This window comes from Spermophilus citellus (assembly GCF_964194105.1).
Source record: "Spermophilus citellus genome assembly, chromosome: 5".
Classification (NCBI taxonomy): Eukaryota; Metazoa; Chordata; class Mammalia; order Rodentia; family Sciuridae; genus Spermophilus; species Spermophilus citellus.
This window is the reverse complement of record NC_138186.1, coordinates 147360226-147384124: the sequence shown is the minus strand read 5'-3', so window position 1 is coordinate 147384124 and position 23899 is coordinate 147360226. Positions and strand designations below refer to the sequence as shown.

The following is a 23899-nucleotide window of genomic DNA, read 5'->3' as shown; positions in this document are numbered from 1 at the left end:
TTTAATTAGGTATTTTATATAAACATGCATTGCAATTAAAAATCCTTCTTTCAGTAAAGAGGACATAGGTAAACACGATGTATTACAGACAAGACCATTTTTACCGTTGCACACTATTCACTTAACTTATGTGATCTTCCTCCATCCTTTACTTAAGAAATTGACTTTTCCTCCTTGGTATAACATACCTGCCTCTCCTGGAAATGTCAATAGATAAATCACAATTCCCTAAATCCAGTTCTGTCCCTCTGTTCTCCAAAACACACACTCAGTGGGGCCTTTGTATCTCCCTTCTCTTTTTATCTCTCATCTGGAGTGTACTCAAACTCTGTGAATGATCCTAATCCATGTAAGAGCCGGAAGCCCCTTGAGTCTATTCTCCCCACCACCCTGGGGGCCTCCCAAGGCAGGGCTGGGGTGAGGATCCCGTCATGCACCTGAACACGTGTGGCCAGCAGTCCGGGTTGTGGCTTCCCATTTCCAGGCCTACGCTGAGGATGGCATCCATGCACAAGACGTGGGCTGTGTGCAGCCACACCCCCTGCACCTTCCCCATCTGCTCCAGTTTCTGCTCCACTTTTAGTTTCACTGTGTCAGAAAGACATTATTAAAATAACAGTCTGAACGAGGGAGACAGAAAGGGAGAGAGAAAAGATGGGAATGAAAGAATGTGTCGTCATGCAAGGGCGAAAGGGAAATGAGACGTCACTGGCAGTGAATGCTTCTCTGGCCTATCCCCACGGTTCATGCCAACGACCCCTCAGACAGGCCCCATTCAAACTGGAGACCCCAGCTCTGGCTCTGAAATCAGACAGATCCTGAGCTGGTAGGTGTATATCCTCCCGGCCCCATAACTCTGATTCAGGCATAGCAGTGTGGATGGGCTTCATATGCCAACGCCAGCTAAAGCCATCTGTGCCCAGAGCTTTTACCCTCCCCTATACTCAGATTGGTGTTGTAGAGGAACTCCTGGCAGTCTGGAAGTTCTGAGAGTGTTTAATGTTATACTTTCTTTGCAGCGGTCATCTCATAATCAACTATGTGTGCACATTCTGATCACCAGGGAGACTTCCTTAAAACTGCAAATTAGCATATCATTTCACTCCCTGAGTTTACATTATATATAAGAGCAAATTATTATAATTATAAATAATTAGTCGGGCACGGTGGCGCATGCTTGTAATCCCAGTGGCTCAGGAAGCTGAGACAGGAGGATCTCAAGTTCAAAGCCAGCCTCAGCAAAAGGGAGTTGCTAAGCACCTCAGTGAGACCCTGTCTGTAAATAAAAAATACAAAATAGGGTTGGGGATGTGGATGTGGCTCAGTGGTTGAGTGCCCCTGGGTTTAATCCCTGGTGCCCTCTTCACTCAAAAAAAAAAAAAAAAAATTATAAATGACTAATGAGAAAGGATGCAGGCATGACCAAATAACACAGTGTCTTCCTTGAATAAAGGTTTCAAGTCCCTAGATTGGTGGGTTAACAGTGATGATCCAAAACCGAGGAAAATAGCTAGTTGACTTTAAAGGACTCTGAACCATATTTCTGTTGTAAAGAACAAAGTGATTTTTAGCAAAACGTCACTTGACTCATAAATATAATACAAATTTAATTTCTTACTTATTTATAATTAGACTATTTTGGACTTTGGTTTTGTGGCCTTTTAAAGAACTGTGAATGTAAGGATTTTTGTGTGGACAATCCGTAAGTAAAATTGTGAGACCTTTGTTTTAGTGGACACCGGGGATCCGTGAGAACTTCTTTGCTTTCAAGTAGATCTCTAAATATTATTCGAGATTGAGGCACACTCACCTACATTGCTTTTCTCAGTTAAGAGTGTGCAAGTGTTCTAGTGACTAGCACTTTCACGTATGTGGTGACGGTGTTGGTGCAGTCTGGACCCAGTTTGCCTTTCTCCTGCTTGCTGTCTGCCTTTTATCTTCCCCTGCTACTGGGAAGGTCATTCCCTCCCCTTAGGTCTAGACAGCCAGAGCATCATTAACAAACTGATTTTAATGAGATAAAACTCAACCCTTTTCTGAGTCCACACAGCTCAGGTTTTCCTCTGACAGGAGTGAAATCTCCCCGAGTCCCCTCTTGTGGACTGCTTCTGTCTGTTCGATTTTGCCCTTCAGAAAATTAATGGATCTGCCTTGCCCACTATACCCTGAGAGGCCTTCCAATGGGCACCTCCATGAGTCACCAGAGCCAGTGGCATGAGATGTAAACAGCTCAGCCAGGTGGACCCATGGGCTCCTGTTAGTGGCCAACTGCACCTTTCTGGTTACCAGTGGCAAGTGTGTCTCTCATCTCTACAGGGACCTTTTGTAGGATTGTGTACACCCCTCACCTCAAACATCCCAAGCCTGTGACCAGTGGGACTTGTGACTGGGGTGTAGATCTGCAGTGTATGTGTTTGCTGAGGTGGATGGGCATGTGCAGAGGGACACACACCACACCCAAGGCACCAGGCAGATCTGGCCCTTCAGCTGTTACCTTGTGCTATGGCATCGCTGGGTTCTTGGACTTCTTTTTCCTCTTTTTCTTCCTGGACACAGGAGGCAGCGGCCATCTGGGCAAGGGCTGAGGCGCAGTTAGCAGCAACCCCTTTAGAAGAAACAAACCACTACCCTTAGACTATGTCCTCCAGCCACTCACCTGGCAGAACCCCTTCTACAGCTTCTCCCCTGGTGAGTTCTGCAGGGCCCCCCACAGGCCCCTGGTTAGGGACACCACTCCCACAGTACCTAGGGCACAGCTCAGCCGGGCAGCCTTCCGCAGCCCATCCAGGCTCATGCAGATGGCGTCACGTTCCTTTTGGTTCTGCTCTTTGATGCCTTCAGCTCCCAGAATGAAGGCCAGCCCTTTGGAGCTCCCTGCCATGCGGCCAGTCAGGGGGGTTGATAGCGTATCAATCAAGTTCTTCCAGCAGCCAACCAGAATATAGCGAGCAAATGCCACACCTAGAACAGGAAGGGGTATGGGTCATTTTCCAGAGACAACAACCTAGCAAAAAAAAAAAAAAAAAAAAAAAAAAAAAAGCCTGAGGTTCTCTGGCCATCCAATTTGCAATACTGAGTTGCATGCAATTCTCTGATAGGAAATATAATTCACTGGGTTGGGTTGCATTATGTTTCACTTTATGCTTATAAATAATAAATGTTACATCATCAGCTGGATGATGCTAAGTAACTTCCATCAGTTACTTTTGCTACCAAGGTGCAATCTCAGTTCCTTTGCGTCACCACACGATGACATAATTGCTGGTAACACAAGCCTGTATCAATGTTCATAAACTCAAGACCCAAGTCCTTACCTGCCACCGTGGAGTCGTCAATTCTCCTGCTCTGGGTGAAAGGAGACTCTGGAGAAGTTGAGGCCATCAACTGGCCACCGATTGCACTGCTCTCTAAGCCATCAATATCTGTCCAAGAAAGAGAGAAAGGTTTTCCCTAAATAAAGCACTCCAGTCAGAGACAAATGGCCAGCGCCATGTTCTATTTTCTTCAACAAGCACCCACTGTATCTATTATGTACTCAGCACACAGCAACTTTCATCAGAATATTGTAAATTTTGTTTTATTCGGTCACTCCATGTTTCTTTCATTTTCAAAGGATTCTTCTGTTATGCTGTTGCATCTTTTGTATGTGAAAAACTAAAGCTAAATTCTGCCATCTCTGTTGTTAGAAAATTTATTCATTTAAATATTTTGATCTTTGAATACTCTTCTTATTCAAGACCAGCTCATTATTCCCCAAATTTTTTGTGTACACATTACCCTAACGTGGATTTTTCTTTCAGATCTTCCTCATCAGAATTAATAGGAGAATCAGCCTCTTTGATCAGATGATTGTTTACTCTAATTGTCAAGCACAATAATAGTGCAGAGATAATAATACCTCCCAATTTTCAAACTGTTTTCACCTAACATTTTTTTTTTCATTTCATTGTCCAAACAACTGAAAGAAAGTAAGCAGGGCTAGGATTATATTTTTAATTTTTAAAAAAGTATCATCACATATTATAATTACTCTTCCTCTGGCAGTACTGGAGAATCAAACCCAGGGCCTCACACGTGCTGGGCAAGTCTGAGCTACACTCCAGCCACTGTGATTCCATCTCCCTGCTATTCCATCTCTTCCATTCAACTTTAATTCTTAAAGTTGCTAAACAGCCCAGGACCATGAAGCTGGTAAAGGAAGGAATCAGACTTAGTATTTATGTTTTTTAACTCCCAATAAAGCCTCTTTCCATGACAGCATACTCCGGTTCTATACAGGATCCTGAATTACTTTGTATAAATTTTTTTTAAAACAAACTCCCATACACCATTGGCTCAACAAACCCCTCCTTAACATTCTGGCAGGAAGAAAATTAGCCTGGGGTTGAAAAGCTGGGATTCAGTCTTGGCTCTGTATCAGGCAGCCTTGTAGCCATGCTAAGCACTCTGTTCTCTGGGCACCAATTTTCTCACTATAAAGAGAGTAGCCATTGGAGAAGTGGAACCATGTACTTGGGTGTGACAATATAGTTGAATGCAATGCAGGCAGGGGATGGAAAAGGGAAGGAGGCTGGTATATATTTATTCTGAGTTTAAAACTTCAGCCTCAGCCCAAGAGGATGAGACTTCTTTGCATGGTGTTTTAGAATTGCTTCACTGTATCTTTGATTCTTACAAAAATTTAAGAATCCCTAAGGCTCCTGGGCAACATGTTGGAAAATAAAAATAAAAATTAATAAAGGTAGGAGGAGGAATCTCTATGGTTGCTGAAGTGAGAACAGGATAGTTCCCCTGAAATTATTTTGACTTTTGATAAAATAGCCTAAAGGCATTTGCCAAATACTGCCATAAATCTAAGTTACAGATTTTCCCATATGGTAGATAAAGGAGTATTGGAGTATGCAAAGTTTATTTAAGCACTAAACTTTACAATGCTATAGAAGGCTTTGACGTGGCACCAGGAACGTCCACTCAGTGCCATGTTGGTGATCACATTGCTGCTGATGCTTCTTGTACACAATGAAGCAATCAGACAGAAGCTTCCAAACTGTAGGTAAAATGCTGCTTCACATCTGGAATTTACTGCTAAGATTCATGAAATCTTGTTTTGTCAAATTCTTGTGAAAAGACTATTTTTCTACCATTAATCTGAAGCTAAATCACTTTTCTCTGGATGTAGCAATTGAACTTACTGTTCCATTATAAAGGAGTGACTGATTAATGATGTTTGATGAATACGACCATTGTGAATGGTCTGTTGCTCATTCTACATTTACTGAATGACCCCTTTTATTAAGCCTCAGGTAACAGTTTCACAGACTTATTTGGCAGAAACTGTGGTATTTGAAAATTGAAGAATTAGAGTTGGCATGTTGGAGATCCAAATTCCAAGACATTTATAAGCTCTGGACAGAACTCTCCATCCCTGTTAAAGGGATTTTATGAAAACCAAGTATTGCTTATAGATACACTAAACAAATGTCCCTCATAGATATAGACTATTATTTTTTCAAATGAATGTGAATGCTATTGTAATCAACAAAATACAAACTGGTAACTGTCCAGTGATTTTGATCTGCAATGCTTGAGAACCAGTCTTGCCTACCCAGCTCCATCCTTGTTCTGGAAGCAAGACTACAAATGGCAGACAATGACCAGAACTCTGCCCCACAGGGACAGATTTCACTATATATCTTGACTTCCTGTCTGGTTCCTCAATAGTGCCACATCCCAAATTCCTCACTGTTGGATTCCATCTGCCAATAGTCAAATCTGTCAACTTATAAGAGCCCCCAATACCAGCTGCAGGCAACATGACATGCCATTTGGCCAACAGATCAGCTTCCCAGCTGGACTGTGCTGCCCAGCACAACCTTGCTCCTGCCCAATACAGAGATATTTAGCTGAATGAGGATACAGGACACTATAGTGAAGGCTGGGGACATTTGTCCTTCATGTTCTATCAGCTGGAACTATGAGATGAGAATTCAGATCAGACAACAGCCTGCAATCTCTGAACAAATACAGAGCAAACCTGAAGATCTAACTGATTAACACTTCTGATGAACAGACCAAACGCTTGGATACTTCCTGATCTTGACTGACATCTTAGCCAAGTCAGGAAAGACCAACAAGATCTGCCAAAAGCAACAACAAACAAAAAATCCAAATGTGCTCCAACATGATACTGAAGACTGCTCTCCTTACTGCCATATGAAATTTCTAATAGCTGAACAGGATATTAAAAACTCTGGACACTGAAAGGGAAAGATACTAGACAGGGCAGGTGAGTATTAGCAATTATTGTGAATTCTGGGAGAGCTGGGAGGGGAAGGGAGGAGCTCTGATATGGATAGGAAATGGGAACAAGGCCAAGTTTAAGGTCAATGGTTTTATATTGCTGGTCAAATCCCAGGAGCAGTAAATGGTAGAGGGCCTCCACTAGCATGTGAGAGCTTCCTGGAGTAACTCTGGGCCTTGTTCCCAGAAAGTACTAGGTATCCACTGAAGAGGCCTATAGCCTGCGCCATAGGCACAGTTAGTCCCTGTCAACTAGGACACAGAGAGCCCTACAGGCTCCCCATGGAAAAAGGACAGAAAATGCTTGTGAGGTTGCATTCATGACACTTCTCTGGAACTGGCACCGACTACTAGAGAAGCTTTGTAGGTGCTGTTTCAAAAGTCTGCTTGACATCTTCAACAAATGGTGCTGGGAAAACTGGAAAGCCACTTGCATCAAAATGAAACTGAATCCCTTTCTCTCGCCATGCACAAAAGTTAACTCAAAATGGATCAAGGAGATCAATATTAAATCAGAGACACGGCGTCTGATAGAAGAAAAAGTCGGCTATGATCTACATACCGTGGGGTCAGGCTCCAAATTCCTCAATAGGACACCCATAGCGCAAGAGTTAACAACCAGAATCAACAAATGGGACTTACTCAAACTAAAAAGTTTTCTCTCAACAAAAGAAACAATAAGAGAGATAAACAGGGAGCCTACATCCTGGGAACAAATCTTTACCCCACACACTTCAGATAGAGCCCTAATATCCAGAGTATACAAAGAACTCAAAAAATTAGATAATAAGATAACAAATAACCCAATCAACAAATGGGCCAAGGACCTGAACAGACACTTCTCAGAGGAGGACATACAATCAATCAACAAGTACGTGAAAAAATGCTCAACATCGCTAGCAGTCAGAGAAATGCAAATCAAAACCACCCTAAGATACCATCTCACTCCAGTAAGATTGGCAGCCATTAAGAAGTCCAACAACAACAAGTGCTGGCGAGGATGCGGGGAATTGGGTACACTTGTTCATTGTTGGTGGGACTGCAAAATGGTGCAGCCAATTTGGAAAGCAGTATGGAGATTTCTTGGAAAGCTGGGAATGGAACCACCATTTGACCCAGCTATTCCCCTTCTCGGTCTATTCCCTAAAGACCTAACAAGAGCATGCTACAGGGACACTGCTACATCGATGTTCATAGCAGCACAATTCATGATAGCAAGATTGTGGAATCAACCTAGAAGCCCTTCAATAGATGAATGGATTAAAAAAATGTGGCATTTATACACAATGGAGTATTGCTCTGCATTAAGAAATGACAAAATCATAGAATTTGGAGGGAAATGGATGGCATTAGAGCAGATTATGCTAAGTGAAGCTAGCCAATCCTTAAAAAACAAATGCCAAATGTCTTCTTTGATATAAGGGGAGTAACCAAGGACAGGGTAGAGACGAAGAGCTGGAGAAGATGATTAACATTTAACAGGGATGATAGGCGGGAGGGAAAGGGAGAGTCAAGGGAAATTGCATGGAATTGGAAGGTGAGCCTCAGGGTTATACACAATTACATATAAGAGGAAAGGAGGAGTAGGAGAGAAATTATATAAGTGTAAGAAACGATTTACAGTAGAGGGGGTGGAGAGAGAGAAGGGGAGGGGAGGGGAGGGGAGGGGAGGGGAGGGGAGGGGGGATAGTGGAGAATGGGATAGACAGCAGAATACATCAGTCACTAGAAAGGCAATTTGTAAATCAATGGAAATGTAACTGATGTGACACAGCAATCTGTATACGGGGTAAAGGTGGGAGTTCATAATCCACTTGAATCATTCTGTGAAATATGGTATATTAAGAACTATGTAATGTTTTGAACAACCAACAATAAAATAATAAAAAAAATAAATAAAAAATAAGGTCTATCAACAACTAAAAAAAATTTTTTTAAATAATAATTCATATTCATTATGTTGAAAAAAAGAATATATTCAGATTTAAATCATCCATGATCTACCAAAAAAAGAAAAAAAAGTCTGCTTGAAGCACAACTTCTACCTCAAAGAGACTTTGATTACAAGCCTTCCTACCCTGCCGAGTGGAAAGAGCCACTCACCGGTCAGCATGGTGATGAGGGGAAGGCTGTTGTCCTCAGGGCTGCCCCAGTAGCCAGCTTCTCCAAGCATGTTTCTCTCAAGCACCTGGTGGTACAGCTCCTCGATCCAGGCTTGGGAGAAGACCATCAGCACCCCGCTGGTCTGCACCTGTTTCATGAACTCTTTCTGCAGAGTGAGCACATTAAAAGGAACCCACATGTGACCCTCTGCAAATGAACAGGCTCCCAATCCACTGATTCAGGGCTTTTTATTTGGGGGTGGGAAGCTGCAAGTGGGGAGAGGCTGAGATGGAGAAGTCCCCAGCTACATGTAGTCCCTTTCACTTCTGCCGTCATTTGACAGGTACCCCGTAGGAGGATAAGATGCTGCACTTTATATTCTAACTGTGCTGGGGGGAGAGCCGCAGACTGCACAGCCACCTTTGACAGCTTTCTCTTCTCCCTGCTCCAACAGTACAGAGATGGAATATGCTCCCCGAAGGAACGTGTGTACCTTAAGAGCCATCTGACTATCCTCATGAAATAATCACTCACCCTTGGGAATGCATAATGTATTAAGCAAACACATGGCTGTTGATTCCCTTCTGAAGATCCACGGATTCAGCCTCACACACTGATATCAGAGGACAACACTGAGTGGCTTGCTCAGTTAAGGGGCCCAGCTACAGCTAATCAGTGTCCTTCTCAATCAACACTCTATAGAAGCTGCTTCATCATCAGCAGTCAGCAGCCTCAGTTCTGGCTAGGTCTGGGATTGTTCTGGAATACAACCAAGAGGTTTGTAACAGGACATCTTCATTTTTCAGGAAATTTCCTATACATCTTCTGATCTCAATGTGTTGATGTGTTTTGTTTTGGTTTTTTTTTAAACGTGTTTTACACATGTTTGACAGAGCCACCAGACGAATTACTGGGCCATCAGCAAGATTCAGAGTTCTTCCCTGGCTACAGTTCCCTATGGGCAGCTCTGTAGCTCACAGCATGGTGCAAATTGCCAATCTGTGCCCACAGGCATGACCACGGCTGAGCAGTGTGGACCACAACACGCCGTGCTGATCCTCTCCAGGCACCGATGCTCAGCTGTGTAGCCAGGAAGCTGGAGCAGCCACAGTGAGACGCACACTCACCATCATGCCAGGCGCCAGGGTCGGCCGCTTCCTGTAGTAGTCACCGTGGGAGAGCTTCAGGTTGAGGAGCAGGGCGCAGTGTGCGGCTGTGTACAGGCTGTCCGCGTTCATCAGCATCTGGAAGCACAGGCTGCTGCTCCCGTCAAAGCAGGGGGAGTGCATCATGCCTGAGGGGGGAGTTGAGAGAGCAGTAGGGCTTCAAACAAGGTGCTTGCTGAGACCCGCGTCTGGGGAGCTGAGAATTGGTCCTAGGGATGGATAGTGCATGGTGTAGAGCCTTTCTACAGCATAGTATAGCAACAACAGCCAGCCACATGCTGATAGGACCAGATAGACACACAGGAGGAAGAGTGTGCTGCATCTTGATCTGCTACTTAGCAGCTGCAACTTTGGTAAATCATTTAAGTCCTCTCTCACCTTGTTTTCCTATGAATAGGGAGAATAACTGACTACATTCTATCCCTTGCTCAAACTCTCCAGTGGCTTCCCATGACAATATAACAAGACCCCAGCCTCCCCTTCCCCTCTCCTTCTCACTCCTGCAGCCCTCTGATCTTCTGGCTCTCTCATCACCACACCCACCTGGACCTGCCTCAGGATCTTTGCATCACTTTTGTCATTCTCCAAAATGGTTTCCTGAAGATTGCCTGATGACTTGCTCCTTTGATTCTTTCATTTCTCAGTTCAAGTGTCAGTTTTTCAGCACTCTTCCCTTTCAATTCCATCTAAATAGAATCCCACCACCCCCCTAATACTCTATTTCCTCACCCTGCTGTCTTTTGTGTTTTGTTTTGTTTTGGTACCAGATTGAACCCAGGGCACTCAACCACTGGGCTACATCCCTAGACTGTTTTTTTTTTTTTAAAGTTTTATTTAGAGACAGTATCTCACTAAGTTGCTGAGGGCCTCACTAAATTGCTGAGTCTGTCTTTGAATTTGTGATCCTCTTGCCTCAGTCTCCTGAGCTGCTGGGATTACAGGCATGTGCCACTGCGCCCAACTCACTCGGCATTTTTTTATGCCTCAATGGCATTTATTCTAGCCAACATTATACTAATATTTATTTCTTTAATTTCTGCCAGTATCACTATTACTTAAGATCTATGAGAAGGTATGACTTTACTAGTTCTGTTTATTACAGAATCCCCAGTGTCTAGGATGGTGCCCAACACATAATAGACCCTTACAAATTTTTGTTGAATGTAAGAATGAATGAACAAAAAACTGCTATGACAACAAGATGCAATACATCATGTGTATGAGATGATTAGGGGAGTTACTCTCAAATACAAACTTTTCAAAATGCTTAATATAGAACTACCTTATGATCCAGCCATTCCATTTCTAGTTATATTTTTTTTAAAAAAAATTGAAAACAAGGATTTGAACTGCATAACAACCAAGAAGCAAAAGGTGGTAACAATCCAAGAATCCAGCAAGGACAACTGGATAAACAAAATCTGGCATGTATGTAAATGAAATATTATTCAGCCATAAACAGGAATGAGAGCTCTGGTGCCCACTATGACATAGATGAACCTTCAAATCATTAAGCTGGGCTGGGGCTGGGGCTGGGGCTCAGTGGTAGAGCACTTGCCTAGCACGTGTGAGGCCCTGGGTTCCATCCTCAGCACCACATAAAAATAAATAAAATAAAGGTATTATGTCCACTTATAAATTAAAAAAAACATTATGTTGAGTGAAATAAGCAACTATGTATGATTCACTTATATGCAGTACCTAGAATAAATTCATAGAGACAGAAAGCAGATAATCTCCAAGAGGTTACCAGAGGGAAGAGGATAGTTCCTATTTGGTATAATTAAAAAAAAAATTCTGGAAATAGTGGCAATGGTTTCAAAATATTGTGAATGTAGTTAGTGCCAAATTATACACTCAAAAATGATTAAAATAGAAATATTAGTGTCACATACATTTTACCACCGTTAAAACAAACAATAATGCAATATATCAAAAACAATTGTGCACACCAAATGGTTAAACTATGGTGTGTAAATTTTATCTCAAGCCATTTTTATAAAAATGGGGGAATAGAGAGGCACACAGCCATGTAATAGCTATTGGTTTGTTTTCCACTATTTTTTTCTTAAAAAGTTATGGGGCTGGAGTTGTGACTTATGGGACATGCTAGTAAGAAGGGCCAGAAAAAGCTTTTGAAATTGAAAAAAAAAAGTTGATGATCTTTCCAACATTTTGTGGTGGGAGTAAGCACATCTGGGTATACATGTGTGCATGCATGTGTGTGTTTGTGTGTGTGTGTGTGTGTGTGTGCATGCGTGTGTGCAATTCCAGCAGAACTACCATGGACAGTTTGAGACGAGGTATCACCCCCACCTGGCTTTACAGAGTGCTAACAGAATTCTGCTGCTGCCCTAAGAGATTGCTGAGTGCACTTTGTGATCATGAGCCAAGGTGCATTTTTAAAAGGAGGGTCAGGTTGAGAGCAGGATCTGAAAATACATTGTCCTTGAAATGTAGAGCAGGACCTGAAATTACGTCTCAGCCCCAGTAGTCTATGGGAACCCCCAGCACTCTGAAGGTCCTGGTGGGGTTGCCTCCAGTTCTCCAGAAGAGATAGAGGGCCTAAGATTCATCTCTTTGCATTGTAAACCAAAAAGCAGTGTTCAGGGATAGGAATTTAAGTACCTTAGATAGTAAGTGAAAGATACATTTGAGTCTGTGAATAAGGGGTGGGGGAGGAATCTGTACTGATTTTAGACACCAGTCATAACTGCTCTAAAAATTTTGAAATCAGCTACTATTTCCCTTGCAACATATTTCAGAAAACTGAACACTTGCTCAAAGATAAAAAGGGGAAAAAGACACCTCTTGTATCTATCCACATGGAGACCCAGACAGAGATGCAGCATACTCCTGGAATGCGCTGCTGGTGGATGTACCCAATTCTTAAATAATTTGTTCCACTTGTTGGCAGCAATCTGTTGGTATTGGCCTACATCTGCCTGCAGACTAATTTCTTCAGTTACAAAGAGCTAGCAAATGTGTCAATAAAACAAAATGAGGGATATTCCATCCAGTTAAGGAAAACAGACATTTGCTCGCTATACCAGATATAGTTCACTGGTAATATAAATAATAAGGGAAAGAACATAGTGGGTATAATTAATTAAATGCCAACTGCCTAAAACCAATCTCTCCTCATCTATTATTTAACTTGATTCTTCCCAAACATTGTTTACTAGCAAGAAAAGTGCCTAAGCGATATTAACTAACTTGCTCAAAGTTATACAGCTAGAAATTGGCAAAGGTCTTCTGGGCCCAAACTTCAGGATTCTTGCACTGTGCCATGCTATACTGGTTTCTAATGTTGCGAGGAGATTCCACTGTTGCATGTCACTCTCTGATCTTCTATTTCCCAAGCGTCCTTCTGATTGGTCTCAATGCAGTGCTACCTGATCTGGAGTGACAAACTAAAGGAACCTTTAATATATTCTGGCTTTTGCATTTGTATTTCCCAGTTTCAATAATTGAAGCTCATTCTGTTCCTCTGCAACTGAAATGCTCTTTTTTGTCAGGAAGAGGAGGATAGATCACCTCCCTCACTGGTTACCAGTGCACAAATGGATACAAAATAAGCACAAAAGACCCTTAAGAGTCTCTTCCATGTCAAGATAATATAACAGTTCTTTTTAAATTCACATTAAATACCCCCATTTAAAATATTTAACAAGAGTGTAGAGTAGAAAAAAGTAAGAACAATCTTGTTTCTCTGGAATCTCAGTGATAAGGTTCCCAGCAAAACTTCCTTGTATGTATGGAAATATAATCACATATAAAATCATACCGCACACATCATTTTGTAATGTGACATCTGCCAAGAAGATATCTTAGGCCTCTCTTCATATGAGCACTTACAGATTTGCCTCACTCTCTCGAACACGTGTGCATGGGCCCTGCATGGTTGCCTGGGGATCAGAATGATTAACGTTCACCTGGTGGTCATTTCTGTTGTTTCAATTATGAAAAAAAGCTGAGGTGATGAAACTACTTTTAGCATGTGTATTGGTGGGATAAATTTCCAAGAGTAGAATAAATATATTCAGTTTAATAGATACAGCCCAAACATCTTCCATGATGTTTTATACATACTATGTTTTCCTCTCACCAACTGTGCACAACAATGTTCTTACAGCTACTCTCAACAATGCTGCATGGGCCTTATCAACTTTAAGCCTCCATGATAAGGTTATATGACTTTGTATCTCTTAGCGTCTATAGTTCCAATTTTTACATAATATTGCTGCTTTGTTTCCTGGTAAAAGTTATAGGAAATTATGCTTAGAGATTTGGGAAAAGATACACAGAAGAAAATAAAATTAATCCATAATCATGCCATTCTGTGTAAGTAATATTAACATTTTAATGTTAATCTTGAATCTCTCTTTTAAAAATTACATTTTGACCATTTTCCATATCATTCATTTTTACTCAAAATCATCATTTTTAATGGCTATATGGTGCCAACAGATGTACTCATTTAATCTTTCCCATATTTTGGAGCATTTTGGTTATTTTTGATATTTTTACTATTAAATAATGCTACCATATATATTTCAATACACATATCTTTGAGTTCCTGCTCCCATAGTATGGATTCCCAGGAGCCATCCTTGACTTTTGAGACTTAGACAGCTGTTCCACATTTTCTGTGCTATGACTTTTCAGGCAGATCAACTCCAGGGGACTTTTGTGTTCTTGAACAGCACAGCATTTCCTAAATAATTAAAAAGCCTTCAAGAGAAGCATGTGGAGACAAATGTAGGGGTCCACCAAAAAAAGACATTAAATATTTTGTGGTGAGTTAACAGAAATGAATGTTATAGAGGTATCATAAATCATACTTTCAAAGAATATTCAAAGATACGGGAATATGCTAACAAAATATTAAGTGCAACATAACAATGACACATGTTACATTCTTTCCCTATCTACGTGCATGTATTCTCTCTCTACCCACCCAGGCACTGGGAGTGCGACAATTCAGAGCCTGCTCTCTGCAGCCACACTGCTCAGCTTCCTATCCTGGGTCCAGCTCTTCCTAGCTGTGGTAGTTTGGGTGACTGACTACTCCATGTCTCAATTTCCTCATCTACAAAGTAGGGACGACAGCCGGGTGTGGTGGTGCATGCCTATAATCTCAGCAGCTCGAGAGGCTGAGGTAGGAGGATCACAAGTTCAAAGCCAGCTTCAGCAAAAGCGAGGTGCTAAGCAACTCAGTGAGACCCTGTCTCTAAGTAAAATACAAAATAAGGCTGGGGATGTGGCTTAGTGGCCGAGTGCCCCTGAGTTCAATCCCAGGTAACCCCCCTCCAAAAAAATAAATAAATAAAGTGGGGATAACAGCTCTGCTACCTTATGGGGTATTACATGAATTAATATACCTAAAACCCCTAGAGAATACAGAGTACACAGGAAGTGCTATGTTAGTGTTAACTATTATTATTATTATTATTATTGCAGATACCTGCAAATGAGCACATATATATGCTGAAAAATGCCTGCAAGAAAAGAAGCCAAAATATTTCAGGGACAACCTCAAGGTGATATGATTATTGTTTATTTTAATTTTGTCTTTATAGTATCATATTCTACAAATTTTATATTCCACAAATTGCAGGATGCTGGAGAAGGATTTTGTTAGATTATCTGTTCTCCAACTGTGTTTCTGGAATACTTCCCTTCTTACTTATTAAACCAATAATAATGGTGCTTGTCCCTCCCTGCAGCTCCTCTGTACCTGCAGAGCTAGCAGGACCAGGAGGGATGGATAATAAAGAGCAGGGGCTTCCAGACTTACCAGAGCATCCCAGCCCCAGGCTGGCAGGGAGATAGCAAAACCACGGGAACCCCAGGAGCTGTGAACTAGGAAGGGGGTTTACTGGCGTGTGAGAGGTAAGAGGCTTCCCTTTACAGATTTCCAAAAGCTCGAGCTTGGGTTTGATTCTGGGATGGGAACCTGAAGGGAGGCAGAAACCAAATATCCTGCCAGCTGGGCAGGCTGGGGGTCTTGATCAGATTTGTTTTAAATGAAAGGAAACAGTGATTTCTTGCCCAACTGAAATTCATTTGTGTTCCTTGATCGTCTGTGAGATATGGTAAATTATAAATCTCCTGTTGCTGGCAGCCAGCCTTCAATTTGGTCATAGTAAGTCTCAACACTCACTGAAAACCACTCACCCAAGGAACAGTAAGTGCCGATGACCCCTTCTCGATTGCTGTGCAAGGCTGGAGCGTTCTTTTCATCCTGAGGAGCCACCTTACACAGATGCCACCTCGCTCTACATGGAATCAGAGAGGCACTCCTGCAGTGACCTCGGCTCAGGTCAAGTACCGTCTTTATAAAAACCGTTTTTTGTCCGAACGATTTTACAAATTCCTACACCATAAGAAGCTTTGTTTTAAAAGAAAGGCTCTCTTGAGTCACATGGAATTGAGGAGGCTCATTTCAACGGCACATTAGCTGTCTGACGATAGGAATCATTGACAAAGACAAAAGGGACATGATTCAGCCCAGAAAGCAGCCCCACTAACTGGGGTAGGGGTGAGCTCGCAAGGAAAGTTTTTTGCAAAAGGTTTGAGGCTTTTGATGTCAAAATAGATAAAAGAAGCTGTGTGGTGGCGCACACCTGCAATCCCAGCTACCTTGGAGGCTGAGGCAGGAGGATGGCAAGTTAAAGGTCATCCACAGCAACTTAGTGAGGCCCTGTCTCAAAAAAATAAAATAAGAAAGGCTGAGGGTATAGCTCAGTGGTAGAGTGCCACTTCTTTGATCTTCAGTACAATACTGTGCCCCCACAGTCCCCAAAAGCCAAAGATCTGGTTTATAGCTCAGCAAGGTTTTTCCTTCTATTTTTACTTTCATTAACTTTCTCTTGGGGTAACAAGGGAGATCTTCCATCTCCCTTGTCTCAGTATAGCACCAATGTTTCTCTTTTGTTAATTAATAATCTTGGAGTTGGCCCTTGCAAGGGGAGCAAGAACAAAGGCCTTGGTTCAGAAATGGCCATAGGCCAGCATCCAGTGGCTTCAGCTGACCCCCAACCATGGCCAGTGCCATCAATCAAACCAAAGTGGGTAACCAAGGAGATTTACCTTATTGGTAACAGGACCACAGACTGACAGGTCTACACTTTGCACTTAGAGACCAACTCCTAAATGGTAAGAGCACTGTGGATGTCATTAGAATTAAAAAGGCAAGCAAGTAACTTAATCACAATCACTAAAAACCATATTTAGAAACAATGAAAAATTTATGAAGTATTTTTCAAGGTATTGATTTCTACATGTAAAATATAATCTCATACAACATATTGGCTCTGATGGGATATTTTATAAACCTATAAAGTTTTGGTCAGTTTGCAACATTTGGAGTACCAGGTATAATGGCCACATTAAAAAATAATTAATGCAAGCTCTGTTTTGCATGTACTAAAAATAAGCATAAATTTGAAAGGTACAAAAACAAAAACTCAAAGACTTACTTTAGCCTCAAATTTTACAAAAGACCTTGCTAGGTCTTAAGAAATGAAGAGAGCTTTGGAAGTCAGTATTCACTGTGGAGAACAACTCATTGATCTGAAATGACTGGAGGATGGTGTTTGTAAACACAAAGTTCTGGGAGACCTAAATTTTATATATGAAATACTGAGACATGCAATGGAGGTTTTATATGGATAATATTAATTTCAAACAGAAGACCCTATGTATAGTTTTACCATTTCTTGATGACTCAAGAACATGGTTACCACAAGCAGCGGCAGCACTGTGCTTGGACTCACAGGTATCCTGGGGGACCAACAATGTTTGCTGGGCTCTCATCTTGGTACAAGGGATACCAAGCAGGTCAGAAGCCCAGGCTGTCGAGCTCCTCTGTCCAGGAATCAGCTTCGACCACTAAGTCTTACATTCCTGTGCTCTCTTTAAATAGAGAAAACCCCAAGATTCACTCACACACTTTGAGATTCCAAACTGCAAGCAGGATGCTCATGGCTAAGGAAGGCAAAGGGTTCTGAGCATCTAGGAAAAAATGGTTTACAAACCTGAGCAGAAAGTGGAGGCAAAATTCTGGAGGGCAGAGTCTACCTCTTCCACAGTGGGGAGAGCCAGGAGCCGAGGAAGCAGGCTTTCCAGGGACTGCACGAACAGCCTGGCGCTGTGCTGGTCCGCCTCCTGGTTCTTCAGCAGTTTGAGAGACAGAGCTGCTGTTCGAAAGGACCGGTGGCCCAGGCAGTCCCTCGGGGTCTGCTCTTCATCAGCCAGTGAACAGTTGTCCGACCCGATGTCAGACACATCAGACCTGCCCGAGTCCTTCTCTGCTGCCATTGAGTACTGATCACAGGAATCAAATTCTGTCCTCGACAGGTCTTGGTCATCTACACTGAAGTTGCTCTCACTGTACCTAGATCCATAGGACCTCATCCTGCAGTCCACAGACAGGAAGTTAGTGATGTCCGGGTAAGCCACTGTGTGGCTTCTCTGGACCACGTCAGGCTGGTCTACTGGCTCTGGTTCTGACACTTTTCCCAGCGTCTCCTTGTCCTCTCGGATGGCTGGTGATTTGAGCCCATTCTTGTGGTTCTCTGTGTGGTCCTCTGGGGTCGTCTGACCCAACTCTCCTTCCAAGGTGGTCTGGCCTGTGTCTGTGGTGACACTGATGCTGATGTCAGGGCTCCTCTCGTGCCCTGACTCCCACGGCGTGTGCTCTGAGGACAGCACTCGCCGCTGCCAGCGGAAGTCAGCCTCGTTGATCTCCATGGAGTCGCGGCTGGACTCGGCCCCATCCCTCAGCTCTTCAAGGCGCAGGAGCAGCAGCTGCACTTGACCCTCGCTCAAGCCCTTGCCCTGGCTGAGCTCGTCCAGGGCCCCCAGCAAGGTGCAGACGCAGGACACCGCAGCGTAGCAGGCTTCAATGCCACCCTTGATGCACGCTTCGGTCATGCCGTCCATGATGCTGGACAGCATTCAAGAGAGGGAAGAGCACATGTGTGTGAAAGAGAAAAATGTCCCCAGATGAACCAGAATTGTTAGCCTGGCAAAGTGAACAGCGGTCAAAAGAGATCGTCTAATTTGCATTAAGTTAAAAATGATCCCAACAGTGAATAAATGAAGCTACCATTCTCAGTTTAATAAAACCTCCAGGCAAAGTGGCCCACTTTGAATCACACTCCCTCTTAGTTGGCTGGTTTATCAAGGTACAAATGAAAATTCCTGAAGGAAGCTTGTAATTTTCCTAAGTACAAACACTGAACAATCTCATTTTTATATTTTGCTCATTTTTTTCCAATAGAAAATAGATACAATGTCTTGTGATAATGTGGATCTTCCTCTATAAAACAAACACTTCTGAACAGATACATGTCAATACAGCTACTAAAATCATATAATATTCAGTTTTCCACTGAGGTTATAGGTGAAGAAATTCTACAGCTACTGTATTAAAGATCAAAAAGTTTTTCCCTAAAACAACTCCAATGAATAGTTTTTTTTTTTAACATTTCATTTTACATATCTGGTGTTAAGTCAATCTGAAAATAAGGAAAGTAGTATGATTATAATAAACTATGATGTCTTTTTCTATGGCTTGCAAATGGTAATTAATAAATATGCACACTTCATTTAATGTAGGTTCATGAAAATTTCAGGAATTTGGAAATAAGATGAATAGAATTCAGAGAAGCAGTTTTCACCAAGCAATATAGATCTAAAAGGGGAAAGTATCCCTGGGTATGGTGGTGCACGCCTCTAATTCCAGCAACGTGGGAGGCTGAAGCAGGAGGATTGCAAGTTAAAGGCCAGCCTCAGCAACTTAGTGAAGCCCTAAACAACTTAGCAAGACCCTGTCTCAAAATTAAAAAATTAAAAGGGGATGTGACTCAGTGGTTAAATGCTTCTGGGTTCAATCCCTGGTACCTCCCCCCTAAAAAAAAAAAAAAAAAGGAAAAGGGGTGGGGGAAGTATCATACAGTTTGAGAAGATCCAAATGAGATTTTCTTTTGGAAATTGATCTTTTTCTGGGTTCTGGCTCAGTGGAACTGGGACCTGCCAAGTCGCAGAGACGCTGTGGGCTCCCGAGGATCTTTAGGAAAAAGGGGAAAAATATAACAGAAAAGTGAGTAACACAAAGTTTTAAAATTGTGAGAACAAATAAGCTTGTTCTTTCTCTACTGAGTGATACAGTGTAAGGAGAAACAACCATAGCTTGTGCACCCATTAGCTAAAAAGCTTAGCACAAAAGTGCTTCTGCTTCCAGACTTTTTTTTCTTTTCAGATTTTGATATATTTTCATATATATATATGTGTGTGTGTATGTGTGTGTATAAATATCTTGGGGAGGGGACAAAAATCTGAACACTAAATTCATTTGTGTTTCCTATTTGCCTTAGACACATAGCAGGAAGTTGATTTATATGATATTTTTTTGGTTGTTATTGTTTGTTTTTATCTGTCTTTAAGTAGATTTGCTTTGCTATTTTTATTTATTTATTTTTTATTTATTTATTACATACATGACAACAGTGTAAGGCATTACATTCATAATTACCCATCCACAGAACAATTTTTCATAACTCTATATAAAGTATATGATATTTTTAATAAATTTTGTGCATGAAGTTTCAGGGTGTGGAATTTTCTACCTGTGATATCATCTCAGCAATCAAAACATTTTGCATTTTGGAACATTTCAGATTTTAGAGATTCTAACTACGAATTTTAATAAAACTAATTGTAACTATAAAATCTTAATAAAACTGATTTAAGCATTCTTCTTGTCAGATAGTACACATGAGGCTCCACAGCTCCCTAGTGAGGGCTGGCTCAGACAAAGAAAATTCTAAGGTATTGCTTAAAAAACAAATAGAAAGGCTGCAGCACAGAAGCAGAAAGTATTTGCATTTCTGATCTGAGATGTGGCTGTCATGTCACTTTCCTGGACTCCATCTTATTTTGCTTTCAAGTTTAGCGAGCGGGGTGACTGGTTTGAGAACTATTTTCTCTTTCTGCTGTCTGGAAAAGCTCATAAAATATCAGAATAATCTATTCCTTGGGTGCTTGATAACTTATTTCTAAAGCCATATGGGGTGGTATATATTTTTAACGAGAAGTTTTAAGCTACTGATTCAATTCCTTTAATGATAATGGGAGTACTCAGGCTCTCAATTTCTTTTTTGAGCCAACTTTTTAAAAGGTGCATTATTTCCTAGGGATTTATCCATTTTATCTAAGTTTTCAAATTTGCTTAGTTTTCAAAGTTGCCTTGACACCCTCTCCCACTGCCTCAGTGGGAGAAATTTTGTGCACAAAATTTATTAAAAATATCATATACTTTATATACAGAGTCTATAGCTGGGTACATCTTTTTCATTCTTATTTCTGTTCATTTGTACCTGTTCTGAAGTTTTTCTGTTGCTCTAGACAGAAGTTTTCCAATTTTATTGTCCTTTCAGAGTCTTAACACTGTCTGCTTTATTGACCCTCTGTAATATATTTGCCCTTTAAAAATAATTTCAATATCTTTTTTCAATTGATATATAAAACTATATATTTATCATGTACAACATGATGTTTGAAATAGGTAAACATTATGGAATGGCTCAACAGAGATAATTAACATGTATGACCTCATAGACATTTTTTTTTGTGGTGAGAATACTTAAATCCTACTTTTTTACCAATATTCAAGATATGCTGGAATGTTATATACAGTCACTATGCAGTACAACAGCTCTCCAGAACTTACTCACACTGAAACTTTGTACCCTTTGTACCCAACATCTCCCCAGCCTCCATCCTCATCTCCTGGTAACCACATTTCCTCTCTTCGTAAGTTCAAGTTTTTTAGATTCTACATGTAAATGTGATCATGTGGAATTTGTCTTTCTATGCCTGGCTTATTTCTCTTAACCTGATATATTCCAGATTCATCCATGTTGTTACCAACAACAAGATTTCCTTCTTTCTTAGGACTATTTTTATTAGACTTAAGTTCTGTCATTTCTGGAGCTAGTAACATCAAGTTTTTATGGTGGCTTGGTATAAGATGCTGTACTGGAAGCTGGTAAATTAAGCCACTGGTAGGGTATACACCATCTTCCTGGTTGGTGGATTGATCATCCAGTGGTTTTCTTTAACAGTTCTTGAATTCTTCAGTTCCTTCTCAGGTAACTGTAGAGGTAGGGATGTAATGTTGGGATTTCAAAGTCCTCTCTGGAGTCATGTTTTTATTTTTTAAATAAATATAGAAAATATAAATAAAAAAATTTTTTGCAGGGGGGTGCACTAAATAAGGTAAGGTGACATAGATACTTTAAAAGAAACTTTCTGCAGGAGTCTAGACTTGGCTTATCAGTTCATGAAATTTATTTTGGGCATCTGACAAGTCCATTGTATTCATTGATGGGAGCAAGGGTTTTGTCTGAGGTTTCTCTTTGTACCACTCTAACTGCTTTGCAAGCAATAGTATGGTTGTATGGTTTAAAAGGCAGTTTTGATTGAGTTCGGGAAGAAAGCGGAAACCCCCTAGTTGTCTGGTTCTTTCTCTATGCTTGGGGAACTTGTGGACAATCCCTTTGTTCATAAATGCTTCTCTGTTAAATCTGGGAGGATCAGCTCCTGAGGTCTGTTTGAAATCATTGTACAGAATTGTTCCAATTTCGGACTTTACAGTTGTAAATGCATAATCTGCAATAGCAGGTTTTGCATGAGAAACCCTATTTAGCAAAGGGGATTTTCCAGCATTTCGGGATCTTACTAGACCTTCTTCAGCTGTAAGTGTTACTTCAAGGTGCATCTCTTGTTTCTGACCTTTTAGTGCTAAGACATTTGGAATTTACCACCAAGCCCACTTTCAGCTACTGAAATTCTGTCTTTCTCTTCATCAAGATCTCTCTGCTTACCAGCTATGGAGGTGCCTGGGAGCACTGGGATTTCAAGGTCTTCTCCTTTGGAGACTTTCAGGTGCTAACCTGACTGCTTTTCCTCCACCCACCAACTGTTGCTGAGGAAATTTGTCTTTAAATTTCTTACAAGTCATTTTTTATTGGCCACAATCCAGATGTCACCACCTCTTCCACCTAAATGAGGAGTCTCCAGTTACCAATGAAACTCCCACCCTTTCTGAACAACCTGCGACCACAACACACTGTGACTGCGATGGCCCAGGATCTGTATCCACTTTTTATCACATTACTTCTTGCTTTTATCTTTACTCTGCCTCTTTTCTACTTTTTGACATTTATTTTGGTCTTTTCCCCAGATACATCAGATTGGAGAATTAGGATGTTATTTTAAGTTTTCTACTCTAATATAAGCTGTTAAAGCTAAAAGTATCCTTCAACCGACAGCATTAGCCACCTTTCCACAAGTTCTCATGTACAGAATTTTCATATTTTTCAGTTTCAATCAATTTTTGTTTTCATATGGTAAAACCTTTACAGAAAATGTGATTTTGAGGTTAACTTATTGAAGGAAAGAATGGTTAATGAAGGGTTTGTGGAACAGGCATCCCATGATTATATCTGTTCATTTTCCAAACAAAACAGGAAAAGGTATATATAGTATACTAAGTAGAAAAAGTCATATTTTAAGGGGTTCTATTCTTTATTTTTTTCCATATTTTTTTTACTACAGAATCATAAACTTTTAAGTAGGTCAAGGATCTAGGAATTAGATCAGAAGCCCAGCACCTAATAGAAGAAAAAGTAGGCCCAAATCTTCATCATGTTGGATTAGGCCCCAACTTCCTGAACAAGACTCCTAAAGCACAAGAAATAAAACAAAACTAAGAATCAATAAATGGGATGGATTCAAACTGAAAAGCTTTTTCTCATCCAAAGAAACAATCAGTAAGGTGAAGAGAGAGCCTACAGAATGGGAGCAAATTTTTACCATGTGCACATCAGATAGAGCACTAATCTATATATATGAGATATATATGCATGAGAAACCCAATTTAGCAAAGAGGACTTATAAAGAACTCAAAAAATGGAACACCAAAAAAACCCCAAATAACCCAAACAATAAATGGGCGAAGGAGCTGAATAGACACTTCTCAGAAGATATACAATCAATTAACAAATATATGAAAAAATGTTCAACGTCTCTAGCAATTAGAGAAATGCAAATCAAAACTAAGATTTCATCTCACTTCAGTCAGAATGGCATAAGAATACAAACAACAAGTTTTGGCGAGGATGTGGGGGAAAAGGCTCACTCTTAAATTGCTGGTGGGACTGCAAATTGATGCAACCAATCTGGAAAGCAGTATGGACATTCCTTAGAAAACTTGGAATGGAACTACCATTTGACCCAGCTATCCCTCTCCTCAGTTT

The 23899-nt window shown here is 41.0% G+C and overlaps 1 protein-coding gene across 2 annotated transcripts in view; it reads right to left on the bottom strand.

Annotated features, from left to right (window-relative positions):
- ARFGEF3 (ARFGEF family member 3) overlaps positions 1-23899 on the bottom strand; it is a 157475-nt gene that overhangs the window by 46438 nt on the left and 87138 nt on the right. For both annotated transcript variants that reach the window (XM_081296143.1, XM_081296144.1), the window contains 8 exons: positions 19535-19647; positions 17612-18522; positions 9531-9697; positions 8404-8569; positions 3315-3422; positions 2746-2961; positions 2495-2605; positions 438-588 (listed from right to left, as the gene is read on the bottom strand). In XM_081296143.1, the coding sequence (XP_081152269.1) occupies positions 438-588; positions 2495-2605; positions 2746-2961; positions 3315-3422; positions 8404-8569; positions 9531-9697; positions 17612-18522; positions 19535-19647 (1943 nt within the window). The remainder of the gene's footprint in view (positions 1-437; positions 589-2494; positions 2606-2745; positions 2962-3314; positions 3423-8403; positions 8570-9530; positions 9698-17611; positions 18523-19534; positions 19648-23899) is intronic.